This window comes from Ammospiza nelsoni, chromosome 3 (genome assembly GCF_027579445.1).
Source record: "Ammospiza nelsoni isolate bAmmNel1 chromosome 3, bAmmNel1.pri, whole genome shotgun sequence".
In the NCBI taxonomy this organism is placed as follows: domain Eukaryota; kingdom Metazoa; phylum Chordata; class Aves; order Passeriformes; family Passerellidae; genus Ammospiza; species Ammospiza nelsoni.
Window position 1 is genome coordinate 85695261 of NC_080635.1, and position 20546 is coordinate 85715806.

Consider the following 20546-nt stretch of genomic DNA (forward strand, 5'->3'; position numbering starts at 1 on the left):
TATCTACAGAGAATGTCAAAGGTGGGGCAGAGCTGTTGAGCAGATGGCATTACAGTCTGGTTATGAGAATGGAGGTAGTTGCATTGATCAGGATCGTAGCATACTCTGCTTGTCTTCTTCTGAAGACACTGGTTTTGGGCAGTGAGATGTTCATAGTCTGTCAGAGTCATGGTCACTGGAACTTTGAGATGAGAAATAATGATATTTTTCTGACTCTTGTCATTTAATCTTGTAATCCCTCTCCTTACTGCTTGGTCAGTGTGGCTTATTTCAGTTCATGCCCCATGGAAGTTGTGTGATTCAGCTGCTGCCATGTTAGCATCCATCTTCCTTATGTTGTCTGCTGTGGTTATGTGAGGCACTCAGCCCTGGAGGGGTGTTTTTATGAGCACTGACCTATTTACCAAACAAAGGAATCCAAGCAGTGAAATGGGAGGGAGGGGGAATGCAGCCTCTGAGGAGCTTTGTGCAATTCATCAGGGGTGCCTTCTCTTCTGCAGAGGAGGTTACTTTTCAGCCACTTCAGCTTGGGTTTTGGTCTATCATCATAAAGGAGATTAAGTAAAGATTTTAAAGTGACTGTGAAATATTTGAATTGTGAAGTATCTGCATTACATCTTGATTTGAAGCCTGAGAAGGACAAATACTGTTAGATGCCCAGGAAAAATGTTTGTTACAGGATTCCGTGAATGAGAAAGGATAACCTTTCTTCTAGGATGAAAATCTATCTCACAGTCTGTGACAGAGTTGGGGTCCTTTTGACTTCCTCCCTGGGCAGAAACTGTGTGGATCAGTTCAGTCACTGAAGCTCAATGCCTTACTCTGTGTAGTCAGAGACCCGTGATTTGTGTCATTTGTGTCATTTACCCAAATAGCTCTAATTTCTCCAGTTGTTCTCAGAGAGGTCAGTGCATGTAAATATCCATGATGTTTGTTTACAAACAGCAAGTGCTTTCTTCTGACTTTGTTCACTAGAGATCTATGTCAGATCAACAGCATCTAGAGTGCTCTGGCTGCAGGAAATCTTGTCTTGAAGTAGTAAAAAATGGAAACTGAGAAGTCTGTACAGTAAACCAAGGAGCAAATGCCATGTTAGTGGGAAAGTAGGAGGTGCACAACTTCCTTTTTGCAGGGTAGTCATATTTTAGTGAGAGACCTCTATATCCATATACTTTCACATATGAGGTAAAAAGTATTTAAGTATTTTTTAGTATTTTAAGTATTTAAAAATACATAATTTAATGTATTTGAACACAAACTGAAAGCAAAGTCTTGAGGTGCTGGTACCATAAAACCTACTTGGCTCTTAAATGTGAGCTCACATGCTGATTTGTGAAAATATCAGAACACTAGGGTGCAGGTCAGCTAATATGTTAATTGTAAAAACAGTACCCCTGATAATTATCCTCACTAATGCTTTATGTGTGTGAGAAGACTTGTTTTGGAAACTGTGAGACAGCTAGTAAATTAAATGCTGTTCTATATAGGAAGGGGAGTGGTGCAGATTGCAAAATTTCTCTTTTGCACAGTTATCAGTCTGAAAAATTCTGCCTTTAGTGTTTCCGTCAGGCTGAGTTAATATTTCCATGCAAAACATGCTTAGTAGAGGTTAAGGGAAAAGTGTGTTGTATTGTCTTTGTTTAAAAAACATAACAAAACCCCTTTGTGATGATTGCAGACAGCTCAGCAGATGTGTTTTCTGAGTGATGTAATAGCAAAAAAGGTCAGCATGTGTTTGACTTCCATTCACAAAAGTATCTTAGAAAAGGGAAATCACAATCTTTATATAATATAGGTGTATTGTTCCTGATATACTGGAGTCAGTTCCAGCTTCCTTTCTCCTAGACATTGATATACATTTCCTTTTCATAAAGTTCTGTAAAGAGTACAGGAGAGAAACAGGAAAAAGAAAATAAAAACTCAGAATTACTGTGGCAGAAAGTAGTTCAGTAAGAGTTTGGTCCAGTGAAATAATAGCTGAGGCAATTTTGGCCATGCACAGAACAGAAGAGACTTCACTGGTAAGAACTTAGGGAACTCTGAAGTTGGTCAGAAATTTTGATTACTTACCTGTCCAAAGAGGCTTTGTGGCACTAATCAGTGGAGCATTTTCAGAGGATTAATATCAAGGAATATGACAAAAACTGAAAGGAAATGCAAGACTAAGGAAAACAGTTATAACAGTGAAGGACTGGCAAGTTAGTTGACTGGTGAGGTACCCTGATGAATTTGGTAAGACCCTTGTGTCCTCTGACAAATTGAGGAAAGGAATATGTGAAATGTAAAATGCTGATGTCAAAGTCAGAGCTTGAGTGGATCCATGTACTGCTGTAGCTTGTCTGAAGAGTGGATTTCTGGCATGTGATTGCCACTTCAAGTAGACATTGTGAGAGGTATTGCTGTGAAAAATAAACAGTTGTATTGAGCTGTTAGGGAGAGGAGCAGTGATACTGAAACAGAGATAAAATATTGTTGTCTTTGCAGTGTCACATAATACTCATCACCAAAAATGTGTTGACATTGCTTTCAGTCTTATTTGTGTATCTCATGCCAGGACCTCAGCACCACCCCCTGTATAACTGTAGGAAGAGCTCTGTCAGCTATTTGGCTTGAAGAATTTGATGCATGTGGGAGAAAAAATGAGTATGCATGCACAGTGTAGGACATTCCTAGTTACACATTGTTTAGAAGAGCAGGTTTGAGTGTCTCATTTTATTTTCAAGTGATAAGGAATGTGCTAAACTTTTGACTTCTGCAGGTACCATTTTACTCCTCCACAGTGCTGGGTTATGTACCATGTGATGGAAAAAATGTTTGTGCTCCACTGCACTAATGAACCAAGACCTGCTGTTCCCAGGGCTGTGCTGGCAGCTCTGTTGAAAGCATCAATGGTGCTGCTAAGCAAGAGAGGAAGCTGTCAACAAAAGCACTTGCTCAGTTCAGCTTGACTGAAAGCATAAAGGGAGGCAAGACTACTACAAACTTTGAAAAGACTTTCTGAGGAAATAAACTGTTAATAGGTTATCTCATATAAAGACCTGAGTGCACTAACTAATTACAATTTTTTAAAGTACTAAATATTTAAAATATTTATAAATTAATAATAGGAAGCCTATTCTTATAAATCATTGTAAAATAATTTTGCTTCCTTCATTGTGTTTTGTGGAAACAAACCACAGAAAGATAAAATTAACATTATTTTAAAACTTTTCCTATAAAATAGGTATTTTTTAAAACTTCTTCTATTCACTCAAATTTAATCAGATAGGAAGATAACTAATTTTTAAAATTAATGTAAAAATAAAAAAAATAATAACAAAAAGCACTACTGGAAATAATGTCATTTTTCATTGAAGTCTTAGAAATATTTTATGGGAATGAGAGACCTTACTTTGATGCAGCTAAACAGCCTGATATATGCATTTCAAAATACTGTTCAACACTGGTGTATAAACTATGGCATGTAACTTCTGGAGAAACATAAGTTACAAAGAGTATTAAAAACAGTGGCATAACACAGTGACATAACACATATATATTAGTATAAAATCTGTCTCCAGTTTTTTAAAATACTTATCTAATATGCAAATATCAGACATCTTATATACAACAAAAATACATGACATCTAATTACCAGAAGCCCCTGTATCAATTTCTATCTTGATCCTGTTCTCAGATTTTGTAGACACATCTCTTTCCTGAAAGAGCTGTACCTGCAATTCATATCCTCATGAGACATGCCTTGAGATTCTGTTGGCAAAAGTTTTATCTTGGCTTCTATTTCTTGCTTCTTTTCTCTTTTGCCAGGAAAAAATAAACCTATTCTAATCAGTAACTAGCAAAGGATTTTATAGCATCAAACAAAGCTATTCCTTATCTCTTTTGCATGTGGTGTGACTAAGTGCTTGGATAGTGCCAGTTGTTGAAACTACTCACATAAGCACATCTTGAATCTGCAGGTGTTTACACAAGTCAGACAGAGATAATGCTTCTTTCCCCTTAGATTTTAGAAGCAAGGGACATTGGATCAGACAGATAACATGAAATAGCCAGTGTCAAACATGAAGTCTGTGCAGGCAGGTATTGAACAGGGTCTGCTGAGATCTGGAGAGAGGCAGGAAGAGTATTATGTTTTCTTCAGAGTGTGATTTTGTTAGTGTTAAACCACTTGTGAGCTGGACACAGACTTGATAAGTACTTTTGGAGATGGATGATAAAAGTCTTGGTCAGCAAAATGAAGTTGTGATCTTACTTTTAGCCAGCAGCCTGTGGTTAAAGCATTTACAGAAGTATGTTGCATTATCAGGCTTAATCCCTTGCCTTGCTTGAGTGGATTTTTACCCATGCTTTCCACTCTCAAGAGATTTCCCTGGCCGTCACAAAATGAAAGGAGATGCACAGGGCTTAATTTGTCCTCCTGGTGCCATTCCACTTTGTATAATTAATGAGTCGTTCACCAAGGCAGGGTCCAGAACACAGCTGACACATCCTTTGAATAGTGTTCTAATTACTAGACCAGAGAGTGTCCCCCCCACCCCTTTTTTCTCCTCATCTGTCTCAGATGCTGTCTGATCTAGAAGACATCAGTGTTTGCAGTAGGAAATAAAAAAGCACCAGAGAATAGCCTTATCACATGACTAGGGTCATAGGGTAGAGGGACAGCTTTGGATCTTTCCTGGGCTGATACATCAAGTGGGATTTCAGGCTTTTTTTTCAAGAAATTGTGGTAGAGATGAGGCCTCTATCTCACCTTCTTTGTATGTCCAATCCTATGGAGCTCTTAAACTGGATTGTCAAATGTTGTGTTAACACACACACCAACAGAAAATGGTTTTGTGAGAACTGAGTTTTTTAAGTATGTATGTTGAATCAGATATCGATTACTCAGATGGCATTTATAACATTAATAGTATTGAATGCACTTTCTTACATGGATGAAAATTATTAATAAGGCTGAATGCTTAGTCATCTCAGGAGTTACATGGAACTTCAGGGCATAAAGGTCCAGATTTAAGAAAAAAAAAAGGCACATTAGATGTTTGAAATTCAATTTGAGCAAAATGTAAATGAGTCCACAGCTGAGATCCCGAAAATCCTTTTTTTCCTGTTGTTTCAGTATCAGCTATGCTTTATATATAAATTAAAGTATGCTATGAATGTATTTAAGAGCAAAACTTGTCAAGTTCTGTGAACTTTTGTTTTATGTTATTGGTTTTTTCAGTGTGAAAATATAACTGGAAAAGATAGCTTTTTGCTCAACATGTCTGCTCCTTGCCCAAACTCATAGTCCTTATCCTTAGGAATAATGTAGCAGAATTATGCTGGGTTTATCCCTAGGAATGGTGCTATGTACAGATTGTTGTTAAACTTCTGCAGTCAGCATCCCTTGTACAATGAAAATTGTGCACACACGTGTGCAGCTTCACTCTCTGAAGGCTCTGAAGGCCTGCAGTGCTTGCAGCAATTAGAGTAAGGGCAGCCTCCAATTCAGAATTGAATTTGTGGGTAAGGTGGTTGCTAAAGAATGGAACTTTTACAAAAGTTTGTTTATTAGTAATAGTACATATGAGTCATAGAGAACACAGTGACTCTGACATTACTGGGAGAGTTTGCAGGCTAATAACTGGAAGCACTCTTCTCAATGCAAACTAAAATAATGAAAATTATTTTGACAGCCTGAAACTAAATGTCACTTCTACAAAGATGTTTTCAGAAGAGAGCCTCATCCTGAGAATGACTCAGCAAAGGTTGTATCTCACAGATGACAGAAATTTTGAGAATTACTCCAGAACTGAGGCTTTTCATTATTGTTGTTGCTACTGTGATTGGTGAAGCAGGAAATTTTGTGCCTCCGTTCTCTAAGCAAATAATAGAAGATGTACTTGTTTTCAGGAGGGAAAGGAAAAAAATTGTACTTACGTGCTTGCCTAAAGATCTGTTTACTTTGGTCTCATCAATCAAAATTTCAGTAGTTACTGAGTTGAAAACAGTGTCAGAAAAGTAAACAACTTTTCTGCAGCTTGTGCAGGAAGAAGGCTTTTCAATGAAGAAATGGTGCTTTTTGAAATATTGTGTCTCAATGTAAAACCCAGTTAATTTTAACAGATTTTTATATTATTAATAAATCATAATGTATAGAAATGTCATCTTTGAGACTATATGCAGTGAGCACTTACAATATATACACTAATACGAAAACATTAAAATTATTATTGATGTACTTAACATGTCAATTTGTAGGTATAAAAGAGAAAGCAACAACTGTTTCAAGAAGCCTATGTTGCTGGTTCTTAAATTTGGGGATAAATAATCTCCTAGTCCTTGTTTCAAAGACATGGCAATTGAGAGTGACCATAGCAGTAGGTGGAAGCATGCAGTTCTTACAAGAACCTCTCTGAATAACTGATTGTGCCACATACACATGCATAATTTAATTTAGATCTGCTAAATGCAGTCCAAAGAAAACACTGTGGGTTTTATAATTAGAGGAAAAAGTAAGAAAAGTGAAGGTATGGCACAAGACCAAGTTTTAATTTCTTCTTTTTTTTGGTCTTAATTTCCGTCTTAATTGAAGTGTTTGGTAGTAGGATGGTCCATTCCATCAAAATGCTCTTAGAGAGTGAACTGCACTGATTGCAGCCTACAGTAAAAATCTTTCTGATGACTTTGCACATGAAGGATGATTCTGTCCTAGTTAGAAATTGATTCATCTTGAAATAGGTTGGATGTGAGCTCCTTCTGGGTTGGAGACAATTTTATCAGCCATGGGTTTCTGACTGTATTTCCCCTGGAAAGGAAAGCACTTGAATCAGAACAGCAATGTGGTATTCCTGAATTATCATTTAATCTAGATAAAATTTACTCTGTTGGCAGTTATAGGAGTACTTAGGTTTGGATTTTCTCCTTAATGTTGTTTTAGCCTTGCAAATTTACCCTGGAAGCTAAAAGTAATCATACAGAAATCACAGTGTAGCTTGAAGTGGCAACTTGCAGAAATTCAAGCAGTGGACTTCTCAGAACTGTTTTAAAGCAAAGGTCACCATTTGGTTGTGTATAACCTTTCTTCTTTTTTTCTTGAAGATGGGACATGGAACACAGAACCTCAGAAGATAGTTAAATTGGGTGTTCTGCCTGTTAGAAGTCTGCTTGTGATGGAGGAGACCATTTGGGCTGCATGTGGTGGACAAATTTTTATAATCAGCACTGTGACACATTCCATAGAGGTAAACACTTTTGAAAGCATTGCTCACCTATTGTGCTTCAGGGTATAAGTGGTGAAATTTTAAAAATGGAAATGTGTTTAAGAAGCATCATGATTCAGGAGCTTTTAATTGAATGTGGTCTCAGTTCTTTTAAATCTCACTCCCTTAGTTTGTAATTCTGCTGTTGTGTTCCCTGCTGATGTCTCAGCAGACCTTGCTGCCATTTACCCACTGGTTTCCATAAGGTGCTTGGAAATAATAGAGTATTTGGGGCAAGAGATTTTCTTAAAAATGAAATCTGAGGTAAGGCAGCAGAGAACTGGGTGCCTATAGGCACATTTCATGTTAATTACAGAAGAAGGTTTAGCTAAGAAACTGCCTCTATATAGTCAGATGTTACTTGTACCTTGTAATAATTTCATAATATATTTTTTCAGAGTTTTGCTTCTCAGTGGCCTACAAAAATTTTATTTGCATAAGAGCAGTTTCTGATGAATAGTCCTACAAAAGCCAGCTTTTTCAGAATGAGAGAAGAGTCTTAAGGGTTCAAACTCACATTTGTGACCACATTTTCCAGAAAATGTTAAGCCTTTATTTCTATCAAAATTACAGCTTTCACGAAAAGAGTATTTTAGTACTCCAAAGTTAAGAGTTGATGAATCATCAGGAGTTCAACCTCTCCTTCAACCTACAACAGAGTGTCACTGAATTGCGTGATGTTTACAGCCATGAAGTTTTTTCAAACAGGAGTCATGATGAGCTCACAGCCTCCTTCTTTGTGTGCTTTGTTGCTGCATTTTTTTCTTTGATGGTCGTGTTTTCTCCCAACAATTGTCTGTTTGGTACAATTGATTCTGTGAGTCACTGTCATGGGTTTGCAGGGAAATAGCTAACATCCTAATTTCCTCTGTCTTTTTCTGTGTTTTCTGAGAGATTTGTTTCATCTAGTAAGATGCTTGGATTGTATATTCTCCTACTTTGCTTTTCTTTAAGGCTTGTTTTGTAGGTAGTTTGAGTGGTATGATTAGGGAAAGATTTTGGATGAGTGATGTAGATAGGTGCTTGAAATGGACTTTTGTTAGTTTCACAGCCTCTGGGACTGTGTGAGGCTGGATACTTACAGCCAGACCTCTGTAAATAGGTTTGGCAAGTCTGGCCTAATTCTGTAACACAGCTCTCCCTAAGTCTGGTGGTATGGCTGCAGTTTGGGCTATGCTGGGCTGTTTTGGCAGAGGAGGACAAACCCAGAGTTAAACAAACTTTGAGGATTAAAGAATGTTTAAAGCTTACTCTGTCATAATATAGTAAAATGCCATGGACTGCAGTGTTGGAAGCAGAAGTTTTGAGACATAAAATAACAAGTACTCTACCAATATCTCTCAGACATGGCAGTTTCATTTTTCAGCTGTTACTACAGATTCTCCTACAAAAGCATCACAGGAGGTTTCTTTTCATTTCTCAGCTAAGCCATCTGTTGTATTCAGAGCTCAGGTTATTATGGGTCTATTGCACACACAAAAAGTGCTGCAGAAAGTAACATATAAGAAATGGTGCATATGGGTTGAGTAATGTTTCTTCAATATAAATAATTTTGTTCAAGAACATGGTGATTGTCTGTATGTCTGGCTGAGGGTCATCTTTCTAATTTCACACAAATATCCATGGCATAGTGTGTCATCTTCCTCACAGAATTGTGAATGAGCAATGATTTTCTGTTGCTTCTTTATGGGTATTAAGACATACTGATCTTTTTCTCATCATCTCACCAGACCAAACAGGTCACTAATGTTTTCAGTGTTGCTGCCTACTTAGTGACCTGACTTGTTTTGATAACTTTCTAGGTTTTATGTTTCCAAAAGTGATCTGCTATGTTGTCCTTCCCATGTTCACTGGCAATATTGTTTCAATATTATACAATATATGAGGCAATTTAAACTCTGTCTATATCAAATATTTTAACATCTGAGCTGCCTCTTCCTTACTGTGAAAAGCAGGATATTTGCTGTGAGGGGAAGCAGGAGCAAGGAAATGTTTGCTCTCTCTCTGTGCTCTCTCTCATTGAAAGTTAGTTGTAATGATTTGACTCAAGATCTTTTGCATAAATGTGATCTTCGCTCTATCAGCAGGAATCCAAGTGTTGCACAGGGCTCACCTTTTACTCTTCCCTCTTTACTGAACTCCTTTATATCTCCATATATATAATATGGAGATACTCCATGTATACTGCAATACAGCTTCTTGCTACTTCATTGCTACTGTCATGCATGTGTACTATGTGCTCTGCATCATGTACATTATCTGTAAAGGCATCTGGCAAGATTTTAAGGCCGTGTTTGTGCAAATCCCTGAGCATATTCAAGTCTGTTTTTTAAACTTGTCCTTTTGAGGCTTAGCTTCACAGGTATCTCATATTTAACTGTCTGTGCATTTGCTAAGTGCAAAGTACATTATCCTTGAAGACAATCTCATTCCATGCCTCTGCTTTACTGAGATTTAATACTTAAATATTTTTTAGTAAATGAGCAGGTTTGGCATTGTGTGTTGGATTTGGATATTACTCACTTGTGCTTTTCTCCCCCCTCTAATATGGGTAAGACTCACAATTAACTTGTTCTAATGATATGTTATTGTAATAGAATGTTTTAGGTAATGTCTTTTATTGGCACAATGCCCCAATGCCTCAAGATCCTTGGCAGGGCACACATGAGCAATGCCTCAATTGCTGTTATATATTAATTACATGCTCTGATCCTCTTTCTGTGAAGAAGAAATTTGTCACTTAGTTTTGACAGCTGTATTGCTGTTGGGTACAGACCTACATCCAATAATGGTCTCTGTGCCTGCAGCTCCTTGGACTCTGCAAAGGCAGTTTGTGCTTGGTTCAAAACTTCAAAAAGTGCCAGATGATTTAATAGAAAAAAGTCACTGGTTGAGTGTGATTCTATCCTAGTCTGTTTTGCCTTGTTTTTAAAACTTTGATATCTATACAGGGGTTACACTGAAATGTTCAGCTGAGTAAACAAAAATATGGAAATCCCTATACATGAATGTGCGTTGCCCAAGTGTTGTAACTTCTTTAAAGCAGTGAAAGACATTTGTTTGAGGTTGAAGGTAATGGCACCCATTATCCTCTTCACCTGAAGCTGGAGAAGTCGTGGTTCATCTCTTGGTGCAGCTGTTTGGTGTAAGTGAGCAGTCCCTCAAAAGAAGGGCTCTGCTGTGTCCCACACTGCTGGAACACTGCTGAGCTGCACTGGGCTGTGGCATCCACAGTGCCTTCTGCAGCCTCTGTGCTGCTGTAGATAGAATGGGAGAGCCTGAGGGGGCAAAGCCAGGCAAGAGGAATGTAGGTATGAAAACTAAAAGAGAAAAAGAAAATTAATTCAATTCTTTTGATAACAAAATGAATGAGACATCTTTTTTTCCTTTGTATCTGTATTTCTTGTTATAAAATAAAAGAAAATTAGAAATAAAAGACCAGCTCACAGGTTTTCAGATAGACGTGTAATTGAAACAGATGTCAAAGCTATATTTTATGCAAAAATTTATGCATAAGAAGGTGCAGTTTTGGGGTATGTTCTTGCTCCATGTTAGAGGACCCTTTCAATGAGAAGAATACTTCTTTCTACAGGTCTTGTCATGTTTGCAATATACAATTTTGATTCAAGTGGGTCTGTGTGTTCCAGCAGCCAGCTGTACAAATGGCAGGACAGACTTAGTGGGAGTATAATGAGTTGGCCAGTAAAAATGGAATGTGACAAAAATGCATGTGCAAGTTGTTTTCAGTGGCACCAAATAGTTGTCAGCTGTGGTTGGATTACTCCAGAGAAAATGATGTTTTTACAATCTTCTTCATTTTTCTTCTAATTTCAGAGAGTGCAAGTTGCAGAGAGGTCAGGTTTGCTTCAGCAGCTGTGGGTCTGTCCCCTAGAAGTTCTCAAAAGCAAACTAGTCACCACTGTAGGGATGTATGAGTCTATAAACAAAGTAAATAGTTTAGAGTCTTTTTTTCAATGGAACATGCATGATGAGAATGTCAGCATATCTAGTCATAAGGGCTGTTGCTGACTTTGAAAGATGTTTTTTATGGATTAATTCTTCTGTTGAATAAATCTTACGATTTTCAAATTGTGTATATAATTTGGTAATGAATGAATACTGGATACTTGAGGAAAACAGTGAATATAAATCTGTCTGCCAGAGTTGCTTACCTTACATTCTGCAGTGTTATTATTCAAAGAATCAAAATACAGTAACACACAAAAACTGAACCACTGCCTGACAGCTGGAGAGAAAACTCTGTTCATTTACTAAAACTGAACAGTTGGAGAATAATGTTAACAAATGAAAAGCACAAAAGATAATTCTCACCCTCTTTAAACAGCAAATTTCTCAGTGAAAATAATAATTTATGCAGTAACAAAGTATAAAAAAATATTAAGTGCTTAGTAAACATAATACCATAACTTTTCTTTGTGGAAATTAAAAATTTTTATTCTTTGTCTCTGATCTTAGCCTGTTAGTTGAATTTTGATGGAAAACTTGGACAATATGTCTATAACCTTATTATATTTAGATTTTAATGAAAAAAAAAGGGCCAAAATGTAACTTAATTGTAACACCTGGAAACTTAAGTATATTTCACAAGGAAGGAGGAGGTACTTCTGCATTTTATCTGCAAATGTAATAAAAAATATATAATACATTAAGTGAATATTAGAGCACTTATTACTTCCATACCCCTCAGTGAGAGATTTTTATCCAAGGAACAGTTTGTCATTTATTTAGCTAAGTTAGTTTTATGTTTATCAGACTGGCTCTCTGATAATAGCTGGCACAACAATAAAAGGCTCTGTTCAACTTCAGAGACAGTCTTCTTACAAGACAAAACTGGGAGAAAACAATCCCTCCTTCTTGATAGTGATTAAGAAACTTTACCACAGCTTTATCTCACATGTTAATACGGACATACAGAGAGGGAGATTTCTGCCTTCCTGGGGCCAGGTTGTAACTGGCTCTAGATCAAGGAAAAAAGTCTATCTTCAAAGTGTTATGTTACTTACATTTAGATAGAGGATTTTGGCTTTTTTAATGAGAAGCATCAATTCTTTGAAGAACAGGAAAACAATATAGCTAATACTTGTGAAATTCAGAAGCATCAAAAACCAAACTGCAATATTAAGGCTGACATTGTTATGTGTGTAATTGAGCAAATTGTGTGTTTAAATTCTTAAACACTCTCTAAATATGACTTTTTACTACATTCTGTTATTCTTGTTAGACCCCCAGCAGAACAAAAGAAAAGTATTTTTTTATTGTTGAAATAGAAGTTCTGCTGTAGATAAAAGTGCAGCTGTGGTAATTTTCCCAAAGTATAAATAAAGAAGGATGAAATAAAGAAATATGAAAGCCTTTTAAGTCTAAGCTGTTTTGGGCTTTCCAGCCCCTATCATGCACATATATTTAAAAACAAGAAAATCTGAGTTAATCTGTTGTTAGGTGGAACCCTGGCTCAAGAGCTGAGAATCCTTCTATACTAATGATGATATATTTCTAAAACACATCCTACACAGCTATCAGAACATATCCTGAGCAAGGCAGAGGAAGCTTTGTCCTTGTCAAAGAGGATGAAGATACAGTGCTTACACTGAAAAGCTGGTAAGAAAGCTGAGTGATATCCTTGACTTGCATCTCCCCACAGAGCCCTTGTTTTTCTTGCAGAACCACTTTGAAGCCCATCAAGAGGAAGGGATGGTAATCTCTCACATGGCTGTGGCTGGAGTGGGAGTCTGGATTGCCTTCACATCTGGATCCACGCTCCGACTGTTCCACACAGAGACACTGAAACACCTCCAGGATGTCAACATTGCCACACCTGTTCACAATATGTTGCCAGGTAGCTGAATTGCATCATATGGTAACATTTTTGTTTTATCACTGTTCTTCAGTGCTCTAGATAAGGCCAGAATCAGAAGGTTCATCTCAGGCTTTGAGTCTGGTAAGTGTGTCCTGACTATTTACTTCAGTAAGTCATAGTCCATCTGCTGCCCAGGTGAACAATGTGTGCAGTGAGCTGGTTGAGATAAGCAGGTGGATTCTTCTGTTTGGTCATATTTTTTGTGGGACTGTAAAACAGTTGGACAATGTAATCTGTCATGAAATTGTGTTTACTCCGCAGAGATTAGCATTTGCTTTTGGAACCTTAGAATCTAATACATGATGGAATCATTTTGCCTAGGATCTGGACCAAAAACCCACTTGCTTAATTTTAGTTATATCAGTAGATCCAGGGAACTCAGCTGAACCACTCACATGCTGCCATTTTGGAGTGTGTTCAGTGTTTTGCTGACCCAAGCTCTAACTTGGTGAATTAAGTGATTAGTTTTAAATCTAACCTGTGGTTGTTCGGATAAAATTTTAAAAATTAAAACTCTTCACATGTTTTAAGACAGAAGCTGTTCAATAAGCAGTTGAAATGACTTGTATCAGTTTAGCAAGTGGATGACAAAGGCTTCAGCATCAGCAAGCACATCAGGTGGGAGCTGGGGCTCTGCTGGGAGGAGAGAGACAGAAAAGTGGTACTGGCATGGCTGAGCATGAGGTATCCATGAGTGGACAACCATTCTTTCTGTCTCTCCTTGTTTGTAGACTGGAATAGATCAAGCTTCTGCAGTTTTTATTGGCAATGTGTGTGCCAGCTTTATTGCTTAATTTTTCTAGCTGAAGCCAGTTCTTCCCACACAGAGATTATATTTATATTCTCACGGGAGTTAGGCATAAATCTTACATCTAAAATGTTTCACTTTTTCAGTGTCTTCTTCTTACCATGTTTTCTTTCAGATGGCATTAGCTTTGCAATAAAACTCCATTAAAGCTATAAAACTCCATTATAAATTTTGCCTGTTTGCCATGTTCTAGATAGGGTGCTTTTTACATGTGGTGTTTGACCATAGCTCCAGCACTGAACAGCAGCAAATCATCTGCCTTTAAATAAATTATTTGATTGAATTCATCAGAATTGTGCAATTAAATCAAGATCAGTTGTAAAAGGATTAACTTTTAGTATGTTTTGCTGTTCATAGCAAGGGGAAAAAGGGAAGTAAGACCCCCCCCTTATACATATTTTCTGCATATAAATATATTCAAAAATTTAGCTTTGTGTTCATTGCCATGACAATAAAACTGCTGATATAACATACCATTATTTTTGTCAAGAGTTTTAGCTAATTATAGCTCCTTGGTGTCATTCCTACCCATTTTAATTCCTTTCTTTTCCTCAGTGTCTTCACAGAAAGCACACCAGTGAATGAAAATGGAAGGCTATTTTGGGAGTAGGACATTATTATAGCAAATGTTCAAAGGGAGACTCCTTTCCAAAAATGAACTGAATTTCAATTATTTAGCAGCAGCTCTCAGGCTTGTTTATATGATCTCAAAAATGCTGCAACAACAAAACCTAAAAGACAGAGTTGTAGGAGGTTTATGTAATAAAGCAGCAGTTTCAGAATTAAAAGGAGGTAAAGAATCAAGTTCTGTATAGTATATATTAAGATAAAAAAGGATAAAAAAACCAACAAAGTGAAACTGAATTACAATATGATGAAATAGCTGTATATTTGCAATGTATGTATTTGCCTTCATGAGATATTTTTATGAGATCTAGTTTTAAAGTAAACAGCTCTGTCAGCTTTCTGAAATTCAATAGAAGTTCCTTAATATGCAGAAATAATAGATAAGTAAGAATTTAAGTGGTGTTGAAATGAGAGAAGAAATTTGTGTAAAAATATTGCTAAGAGTCTTAAGAAGAAAGATATAAAAGGGCAAGATCTCAGTATAACTTTGAAGAAGCTGGGCTTCTTTTCCCTGGATTTTAGAAGTAACAAGATGTATTCTGGCCCAATAGGCTACCTAGAGATGTCTTCACTTAAAAGTAATGTAAATAAGAGGAACATTGCTTCATTAAATTAATGACATTTTTTTGTTGTTATACTGTACAAGTAAAAGAAAATATTACTGTCACTGTTATGAATGATTACTGTGAGTTACAGTACTTAAAAGATAACCACAGTAACTAAGCAGAGTAGGAGGGTCTCATAACCTTAGTAATGAGTTCTCATAGCAGTAAATTTCCCCAATTTTGTTCTTAGGAGAAGACAGTTTTAAATATCACAGCTCTCTGTCTTGTGAAGGACAGAGTCACAGGGGAGTGAAATGGCACAGAACGCAATTCCTTATGATTTGGAGAAGTTTAGTAATGCAAAATCAGACTGTGTCTGGCAGATTCTTTACCTGCTGGAGGTAATTCTAAATGTATGGCAGTCCACTTCTGAGTTTTGGAGATTGGAGGGCTCTCCCTTTCTGGAGCTGTGGAAAGTTTGTGTGCAGGAATGCAGGACTGGAAATGAAACCAGGATCACAGAGGTGACTGTGGGATAGACATTTGGTCTAGATGGGTCTGCACTACCTCTACTTCAAATATCATCAAAAATATTTCTTAATAATGTATAACAAGATTGTGTTCTGTAACAAAAGATCAAATGCCATGTGAGAAAGGAAGAGAATGGTTGAGAGGAAGAGCATAGTCATTGTTACAAATCCAGCTAGCTGTTTATTTCACTATCTGGTTCACTGTGGATTCACACTACAGCTGGATTGCTTTTAAGGAGCCCAAATACAGCTCTGTTATCTTAACAGAGGGCATGCTGAGCAGCAGAGAAATCTATTAACTTTTGAAGACAAATACTCACACTTCACTAGTGCAAGATATGTAATTTGTAGAGCAAGTTTATGCTTAAATTTTGTGATCTGTAGCTGAAGAATCAACAAAGTCAGTTTTTCACCAGCCTTTGTCAGAGCTCACATCAAAAAAATCATACTGTACATGAACAGACCGCTTGTTTTTTCATAGTCACAGTCAGTATTTTATTAAAGAACATCCTTAAGAAGTTTTTGCCCTCAGCTCTACAAGAATTTGCCCTTTTAAAGAGAGTACTGTAATTACCGTGACCTTGATACTTCATTGCTCGTATGGATGATCACAGGTTACCTGTTTAATGTAGAGATGATTTCTGCTTAACTTGCCATATTCTGTTTATATCCATATATCCTCTAATGGCATGAGTGTTTCCTGCAAACAGATGGCAAAAGCAAAGGGAAAAGAGTATCATTTCCTCTCTACAAAAAACCAATATGAGGCTTTACAGCTTGCTTTTTTCCCACCCTACCAGGTGCCAGAGCATGAAATGCAGTTGCTTTATGATTACTGTTGGGAATGATAAAAAGATGAGAAAGCTTCAGGTCAGCCCAGCAGATCTGTACAGTGGGCTGGTTTTTTACATTGTAGGAGCAGCATGGCCATGTAAGAGGATATGGAGCAATGTCCTCACACCTAATTGGAGTTGAATTCAGATCTGTAAGGATTTATCCAGCTCTGGTTGTTGTAATGGAGACCTGAGAAAAGTGAACACAGAGCAGACCATACACTTAATTATTGGCTTCAGTTCTTGGAAAGTCAAGATCTTGGTCAGATTAATTTACAGGTTTTAACAGCTTTTTCCTCATTGGGACAGTGTGTGATCTAAAGTTGCTATATAATATGAGTATTTTATTGGTCTTGTAATATGTTTATAATTTTCCCTTCTTGACTTGTTAATTTGTCTGCTTATTGCAAAATATTTTCTGGGGAATTGGATTGACTGTTTTCCTCTGAATTTGAAATATATCAAAACAAAAAGTCAGAAAATAACAAAGATAAATATGATTTCAAACCTTGGCTAGCAGATAAATTAATATTTTAAGTTAGCATTTTTAAATGTGTATATATATATATATATATATATATATATATATGTATGTATATATATAATTTGTTTTATGTTATTTAAAGTATCTTCTCAGATGCAGATGTTTCCTTCTCCAAGATTTCACAGCAAGCAATTTTTATTTTAACCACACTATAGCTGTTTCATGCTTTAGGTTTTGGTCAATGTTTAAGATGCTAAGTTGCTGGCTGATAATTTGTTGGTTTTACCTATGGAAACAGTAACATATATTTGCCAGGGGAAAATTACTGTCTAAAAGTTGCTTCAGGCTTGGAGTATGAAATCATGAATATAATGTTATCTTTTAAATGCTTAAAAAGCATTAAAGTTCTAAAAATAGGAGCATCTTCCTCCCGCAGGGGATTGAGAGGCAACAGTGCACTTGGAGCTTTTGATAATATTATAAGTTAAAAAATTGTACTCAAGTATTTGTGTAGTTTGTAGAACAAACTCTTAAGTTAAGCTAAGCTTTACCTTAGCTTGCATTTGCTGTGGTACAGGTGGTAGGAAAGGACTCACATGTCATAAAAAAATTGAGCAAGCCTGAGCTCTAAATCACAGAATTCAAATACTGATTTTTGAAAACTCCAGAACACAGAGGTGTTTGGGCATTATTCTGAAACTTCTTTTGTGCTGAAGGAGTGCCTTATTGTGCTTTGTTTTGGAAACTAAATTAATTCCATTAATATCTCTAAAAAGCCAAAACAAAAAAAAACCCTAACACCAAACCCAACTAAAAACAAACCCATTGAAAAGGCAAAAAATATTCAAAAGTTTTGTAATTTGTGTACAACATAGACTATCCTTGCCTATTTAGCTGAGGAGGGATGATGCATCCTCCCAACATAAATATGTATAGTTCATGGAATTCAATGTAGTAGTCCCTGAAGGTCTGCACAGGTAGGTGAAGCCTTTTAGACTTGTCCTTGTTACACCTGACTGGGATGACCTAATCATTGTGCCTTTAGGGTGGTTTAGGATGTGCTTTTAGGTAGACAGACCTTGGATTCCAGATCTGACCTTACGTGAGTTTCTTAAAACACACCTGTGCTGGGTTAATATTTGGTTTTGTAAAGTTCTGTGAAGAAAGACTTGGACTGTGGTCTGCCTCCAGTTTTCCAGTCAAGTGCTTTGGGTGACTGTCAAGCTGCTCCTTCCCTGCTTTCCCAGTGAGTCTGTAATTCATATATTCCTGGATGTAAATGAGCTCAGCTCCAAGGAACAAGACAGAAAATGCATTCATTTGTGAAACACCATAATTAAGATCCTTCTCCAAAGTGTTGAACACGAGGGTTCACTCAAGTTAAGTCAAACGTGGAATTCAAATTCTAGGCCTACTGATGAAGTGATTCACAGTTTGAGAGCTATGATGAAGATGGAATGACTGCTCTCTTACATGTAGAGTTAATAATAAATGCCAGAATGTGTATGTTTTGGACCTGAAACTCCTTGAGCTTTGAGCAGAATTTAAATGCTCTGCCCCATGATCTTGGGAAAAAGTTTGGGCAGACCATAGTTTCCGTTTCTGAAGCTTGTCATGGACATTTTGAAAATCCATTTAAATGGAATCAAAGATATTTTTAGTCAGCATTGCAAGCAAAAATTACTTTGTTTTCACTAGAAAAATAGCAATCCTGTAAATAGTGTTGTAGAAAACCATAGAATCATGGAGTAATTTTGATTGGAATTTGCTCTGGAGGCAGTCTTGTTCATTCTTCATGAAGAAGGCCTGATTAGACCTGGTTGTTCAATGTCTTGTCCAGCCAAATTTTTAATACTTCTGAATAGGATGGAGATCCCACTACCTCTCTCAGCAACCCATTGCAGTTTTTCACCACCTTTATGCTGATGCAGCTTTTCCCTGAATAGAATAAAATTTTCCCATGTTCTAAATTTGAGCATGTTGTGTCTTATCATATCATTGTGCACATGTGGACAGAGTCTGTCTGTCTTCTGTGCATCCTTCCATCAGGTAGGTGCAGACAGCACTTCCTTTAATATCTCCAGTCTCCTGCTCATCTTGTCTGGATTTCTTCCAATATGTCAATGCCATTCTTTTATGTGGGGACCTGAACTTAGACCGGCGGATGCAGCACTTCTGATAGAGTTTCACAAATTAAAAATTAGGAGAAAAAAATAATCATGAGCAGCCTTGAGTCATGAGTATAGAGTGTTACTGAGTATTGTGAAGTGAAATGCTTTTCTGTTTTATTATTTGGAATATAAAAACATAGCCTGTTCATAAAAGCATGTTTGTAGAGACAATCTGTGTCTACCTCTGGATGCTGTGGTTCAGAGATTTAGGGCAGAATGTTTCAGATGTTCAATAATATTTAAATTGTTGTGTATGTAAAGTGTAATTCCAGAATCCAACAAAGTCTTTGCCTTGCAATGAATGCTTTGCTGAATTGAGATGGTTCAGCTGGTTGTGTTTGCCTGAAGTTGCTTTGATCTAGGCAGAGGTGATCACTGTTCAGTGACGGAGCTCTTGCTAAACCCCGCAGGGCAGCAGCGCGTCTCTGTGACCAGCCTCCTGGTGTGCCATGGCTTGCTGCTGGTTGGAACAAACCTGGGGATCATTGTAGCCTTACCAGTGCCACGCCTGCAGGGGATTCCCAAAGTAACTGGTGAGTGAAATTGCTCAAACAGGTCGAGTACTGAAGATGTCACTTCTCTTCTGCCAGTAACTTAAGTGAACCTGCCAAATTATATGTATTGTTTAGATAAAAGTTAGAGCTGTGTGATGACATTATATTTGTTTTTCTTTCTGAGCTTTACAGTATTATCCAGATACTTGTCTAGTTTTGTCTCAGTTGTTTGAGAGGGGACAACTGTTTTTCTTTAAGAGATAGGTGTTAATCCTGTCTGAGTACAGCCAAATACATGGGGATGAGAAGAGAATGCAGACAGTCTTATTTCCAGATTTAGGGAAAATAGATGCATTAGGTTTAGAGACACAGATACTTAAAAATGAGCATGTTGTCTAACTGCTTTTTGAATAAATTGGTTGTGTTCCCTTTTCCCCCAAACTGGAAACTTGGAATATAGGAGAGTATATATTTCATTTTTTTAACAGTGATGAAGGTTTTTGCATTCTGGAGAGATGTGTTTATGAGTTACTTTCATATTACCCCATTTGAAATACAAACACACAAATGCTGCTGTATCACTATACAAATGTTCAGGCTACTATTAGAAGCAAGGTTTTTAAAGTGTGTTTAATAGGGGCTTTTCCCCAATGTTTTGGATTCAGAATTCTGCTCAAGCTTCCATGTTGAAGAGGGAAGCTGGCAGATTTTATGAGGCAAGCTGTTTGCAGCTTCTTCCAGGGGGAAAAAAAAGCTTATGTAACTTCACAAAATGAAAATTAAATCCTCTGTGTTCAGCAAAATACGCAGCAATAATCTGGTGTGACACAGGATAAATGCTTTGTAAAAATCTGGAACTTATCTTAGGTGAAAATAAATACAATTACAAGAATATGCATAGTTGCAGAATCAAAAAAGTCTCTCATTCTTCCATT

The 20546-nt window shown here is 37.0% G+C and overlaps 1 protein-coding gene across 5 annotated transcripts in view; it reads left to right on the forward strand.

Moving 5' to 3' along the window:
- Positions 1 to 20546, forward strand: part of ARHGEF10 (Rho guanine nucleotide exchange factor 10) — a 110927-nt gene that overhangs the window by 85463 nt on the left and 4918 nt on the right. For all 5 annotated transcript variants that reach the window (XM_059467876.1, XM_059467872.1, XM_059467873.1 and 2 more), the window contains 3 exons: positions 7081 to 7223; positions 12924 to 13098; positions 19528 to 19650. In XM_059467876.1, coding sequence (XP_059323859.1) covers positions 7081 to 7223; positions 12924 to 13098; positions 19528 to 19650 — 441 coding nt within the window. The remainder of the gene's footprint in view (positions 1 to 7080; positions 7224 to 12923; positions 13099 to 19527; positions 19651 to 20546) is intronic.